The sequence below is a fragment of the Alligator sinensis genome, unplaced genomic scaffold, assembly GCF_000455745.1.
Source record: "Alligator sinensis unplaced genomic scaffold, ASM45574v1 scaffold1273_1, whole genome shotgun sequence".
Classification (NCBI taxonomy): Eukaryota; Metazoa; Chordata; order Crocodylia; family Alligatoridae; genus Alligator; species Alligator sinensis.
The window spans coordinates 353,392-358,563 of NW_005842653.1; the positions used below are offsets into that span (position 1 = coordinate 353,392).

The following is a 5,172-nucleotide window of genomic DNA, read 5'->3' on the forward strand; positions in this document are numbered from 1 at the left end:
TGCCTGACCCCCACCCCCCATATGGCTGCCTACCATTCCCCACCTGCCTCCCAAGCCTCCAGTGCACATTTGTTGGGTTAGCAGACTATAATGCAGTTCTGCCTCCTCTGTCATAATGTGCTGCTTCCAAGAATTAGGGTCTGTGTCCCAGGGATTGCTGTCACAACTTAAGTGATTGTTAATACAGGCAACCCCCGCTTAGCGCTCTTAATTGGTTCCGGAAAAACTGAGTGTTAAATGGAACAGCATTAAGCAAAACCCATTTTCCCATAGGAATTAATGTAATTAAATATAATTTGTTACCAGGGCGGTACTGTTGGTTCCCTCCATGCTGGGCGGTGGGCGTCACAGCCACAGTCGTGGTCACTCCAGCCCAGCTCCCCCTTCTCCCTGCTGGCACAGCCCAGCCTAGCTCTGTAGAGCCCCTGCCAGTTCAGGCCCTGTGCTCTTGCAGGCCTGCCCTGGGCCCCTGCTGTTTCTGGCCCTGGGGCACCAGCATGGGCCCCACACTCACGCCCATCTGCCCACTCACTGCCACTCGCCTCCCTGCCTGCTGCCACCATTTCCCTGCTTTCCTGCCCACTGCCACTGTTTCTTCCCACCTGCCTGCCAGCTGCTCTGGCACCATGTACCAGAGCATTATAATGAAACTCACTGAGCACTAAGTGGAATCAGGTATGAATTTAAAATGAGCGCTATAGCTACATAGCGCTAAGCAAAACAGCATTAAGTAGGGGTTGCCTGTATTCCGTTGTGCTGCATGCAGCTCATGTCTTTCAGAAGACAAAATAATATTTCTTTGTGTCTTAACTTGCTACCTTTTTGATGCAACCTGACAGAAAGCTAGTAACACTTTTCAACCAAAGCTGGAAACAGAAGTAGGAGATATTCTTTCTCTTGGTCATTATAACTGCAAGGTATAGATTTCCACAAACTGTGAGACTTGTCTCCAGGCTCTGTTATCAACATCTTCATTCTAGAGTTGACAGGCTGATTCATCTGATATAGAGCATGCTTGTCTCATCTTACTTATTACAGTATACGGCATTTGTTATGAATTTTCCTCTGCTGTTTTATTTTTTTTCTAGCATGTGAGATTGAGTCATCAGTAATCCATTTAGACCATTTAGACACTTATATTGTGGGAGCATTTTTCTCCATTGTTGGGCCTATCACAGAAGAGGTGGCAGTCTCTTGGACTGTGCTGCATAAGCTGATATATCTGACTGTGAAGAAGCAACTATCACATGCGTTGGTCAGAACTCCATGAGTCTCTTTTCAGTTGCCCTGCACGTTGGTTTGTGTACATGAACAGCCAGATTCTGTTCTACCTATTATGTGTTTAAGGATGTAGGCACTACAGGCAGTACTGTTCCTCATTGAGTCCCTGAGAAACAGTTAAAGCAAGAAGTAGGTGGGTCTTTTTCTTGCTTACTAGTTTTTTGTAACTCAATCTCAATGTGTTTTGGTGTTTTTAAAAAGCACATGCATCAGTGGATTTTCAGGGACTCAAGCAGGGAATTACACTTAGGCACCTAAGTTTACTTATGCACCTAATAGAATAGATTCTAGCCACAAAATTAGGTTCTGTTTTGTTTTTTTCTCTGTTATTACATTTCTTTCCGTTGTCCTCATTTTCACTTTAATTCAGGGGGAAAACAAAATAATAAAACCATGCATAACTTCAGTTTCAATACTGTTGTTCATCAAGTCGTTCAAGCCCATGGAATTGATTGGGTTTAAGCCCCTGATTAAAGTTATGAGTGTGTTTCAGTGCTTTGCTAAATTAGGGCTTTTGAGAGACCTATTAGTGCAGTCAAGGAAAATTCACTTATTGCTTCTGTGTATGTAGCTTTGGAAAGTGGAGAATATTATAAAACAGGGATAAATTCTAAATGAAGTATGGGTTTTTTATAAGCATAGAAAACCCAAGTAGTTTAAATATAATTTTGTATTGACTGTTTTCATGTGCCCCCCTTCTTATACTTTGTGCTGGAAAGTCTGAACATATATTTGCTGGAAAAGACATTTTGGACCCATAACAGATTTATTTGGTAATGAAATACCAACAAATTCAGTAGTTTACTTGCACTACCTGAAAAATGATTTCCCAATGATATAACCTCAACTTTGTTAATTAGGAATGTCAAAGGAATTTGTGAAGGCTAATGGACTGTGTGCAATTAAGTGGAAACTTAAGTGCAAACAGTAATTGGACAATATTAAATACCGAATATAAACAAACTTTTTGTTCACAGACAATTGGAAAACAGAAGCAGGCTAAATTTACAGAGGAATGGTTTTCAGACGATTTGTTCAGTTCCCTTTGGGATCCTGAATCCAGATGTTTCTGAAAGTGCTTTGTCATTAAAAGGAAAATAATCTATATTTTGTTTTATAGGAATAAAGTGAAAGTTGAATACTACATATCTTAATTATTTATGAACTTAAGTGACAGGACAAGCTAAAGCTTAAATGATGAACAGGGAAGTATTACAATAAGAATTCTCAGTACAGTCCTGTAAATTTAAATCTATCACACAGCACAAGTGCTGTTCTTTGTTCTTCTGAGTTCAGATCAATTGTCTACTAGGTTTGTATTATGTTTTGGATTCTAAAAGACTAGAAGGAAGTTTCTGTATGGATGAAGTTAAATCTGAATTTCTGTTCGAGAGGGTTGTTAGTTTTCAGTTCCATGGAGCTTCAGCTGATTAAAAGAAGAGCTTTCCTGCAAGCTTTTTTAATATGGCCTAAGAAAGTTTGTATTTTGTACATCTCTTCCAGCTCAGCTACAAAGGTTACAGGAGGATATTGACAATCTTCGTGAAGAAAAAGAGAATGAAATTTCAAGCACTCGGAATGAATTGCTCAGTGCTCAGGATGAAATCTTGCTTCTCCAACAAGTGGCAGAAAAGGCTGCATCAGAACGAGACATTGATATTGCTACCTTGCAAGAAGAGCTGAAGAAGGTGCGGGGTGAGCTTGAGCGATGGCGGAAAGAAGCCTCCGAATATGAAAAAGAAATTGTCAGTTTGCAAGCCAGCTTTCAACTCCGATGTCAACAGTGTGAGGTTCAGCAAAAAGAGGAAGTTAATCGTTTACAGGGTAAGAAGGCAGTATCTCAAACCAGTGCTAACAGCAATAGTTGCCTTAAATTGTCTGAAGACCTGGATTCTAGAATTAAATTACTCAGGTTTTTATTCACCTGCACTTGCTTTCCTATCAGAGTCTATTGCATGAAAAAACAGGGTAGTAATTTAACTGGAAAGTTTAAGTAAATAGACTACAAAACAATTTTGTACATCTGTTTAGTAAATTTTGTCCTTCTGAGAGCAGTTTTAAATTCTGCCTTAATTACTCCTTGAATATATTGGTCATAGTTAAATGTGGGCACATATACATGTGTTCTTTAATGTGCAGTAGACTAATTTACTGCACATTAAAGTATCACATAAGAAAATGTGACATTATGCTAATGCACAGTAAAATAGTCTACTGCACATTAAGTGTCACTTAAACACTGCAGATGCGCTACTGTGCATTAGAGCAGCTTAATGTGCATTAATTTAGTACCTCATATTGGAAGGCATATTTACATGTGCTCCAGGGTTAGTGAGGGGCAGCACTTTAATTGGAGAAACTCTGAGGCCTGCTCTAATCAAAGCACTGCTGCATCTCCTGTATTAGTGTCCCCCTGCTTAAAAATAGTGGTGGGGGGGACTTGAACTAAAGTTAGTTCGAGCTTTAGGTCATGCTACCCATTGCCATTTTTAAGTGTGGAATGCTGATACATGAGACACAGGAGGCTGCTGGAGCATGGCAATTGCCACACTCCAGCAGACTTAAATAATCAAGTCTGCTCCAACATGCTGGAATTTCAGCGTGTCGGAGCAGCCTCTGCACTTGTGTATAGGCGCTCTAAATTTAGTGCGCGTTAGAAAAGGCTCATTAATGCATGTGTAGACATGCCCTGTGTTTTTAATAGCTAAAGAGGAGAAAATATGGTGGCTGAAAAGCCTGGCAGACTTGCAAGGCTATTATAGGACTGCAGAGTGCTTAGCTAAGGCTCATTGTAGTGTCATCATCTAGACATTTATATTAAAGTCCTGGAGGGTTCACTAAGTTTCAGACTAGTTCTTCTGTCAGTTTAAGAATTTAATCCAGTTTTTTGAAGGCATGTATCAATTTCCATATGGTTGCACTTGTCTAGAGTAATGCAGGTCACAAAGTCCTGTTGTATTTCCTAGTTAAGGGAATCTAGCTAGGTAGCAGATGCCCAGGAGAGATGAGACCAGTCCAAAATCTGATACATTCAGGCCTTTCTGCAAGACCTTTTTTTTGTTTTCCCTTAAAGCTTTTCTACCCTAACCATGGTGATACTTAGGATAGCTACTACTACTTTCGTACTGCAAGAGGAGCTTCTTTGATCAAGGAATTGAGAGAGTCAAGGACTCTCTGAGTCCTTAGAGTTGACTCTGCAACAGGGGAATCACATTCTACAGAAGTTCCAGTACAAAAAATGTCATAGTTTTGCCCACATAGTATTGCACGACACTAGTACCTTTCAATCTGTACCCAAGTAGTGGTGTTCCTTGTGATTCTTAGTTAGAGGCACAAGTGCTAGGAAGTTGGCCATATTGATACCATTTGGAAAAAAATTTGAGGAGCTGCAGGATGCAGATAACAATATATAATGATAGAGCATACTGCTAACTCTTAGTCCTGAAACTCTTTCAGTGGTGTGTGGATGGAAGTTAGCACTTATAAAATGCACTTAAAATTCTTCATTGGTTATTCTTTTTGAAATTCTCTGAGGAAGTTTCGTATAATCTGATTCTAATCTGTTTTTGTTCCATCTACTGGACTTGTATAACTTTGTTTTATATTAATTATATTTGTCACTGATGATCAAAAGGTTGAATTTTGCTTTTAATGCTTGCTTTGAATGTGTTAACACTTAGCTCTGGGATGTGTGTGGTGTATAGTGACTGCCAATAGCACCTTATTTCCTGAATTGTACCAGTGGTGGTAATCGTGTGGCTACAAAAGGAGACTAACTTTGCCACAGTTTTTTAATTTAAAAATGGTAGTGATAGACTTAAAGGCTGATTTTTATATAAAGTTCATAGATGCTAGGGTCAGAAGGACCCCCTGCCCTGGGCAGGAAAGAGT

The 5,172-nt window shown here is 39.8% G+C and overlaps 1 protein-coding gene across 11 annotated transcripts in view; it reads left to right on the plus strand.

Moving 5' to 3' along the window:
* The window catches only part of SLMAP (sarcolemma associated protein), a 169,933-nt gene that overhangs the window by 140,734 nt on the left and 24,027 nt on the right, over positions 1–5,172 (plus strand). For all 11 annotated transcript variants that reach the window (XM_006033679.3, XM_014524722.2, XM_014524727.2 and 8 more), the window contains one exon: positions 2,785–3,105. In XM_006033679.3, the coding sequence (XP_006033741.1) occupies positions 2,785–3,105 (321 nt within the window). The remainder of the gene's footprint in view (positions 1–2,784; positions 3,106–5,172) is intronic.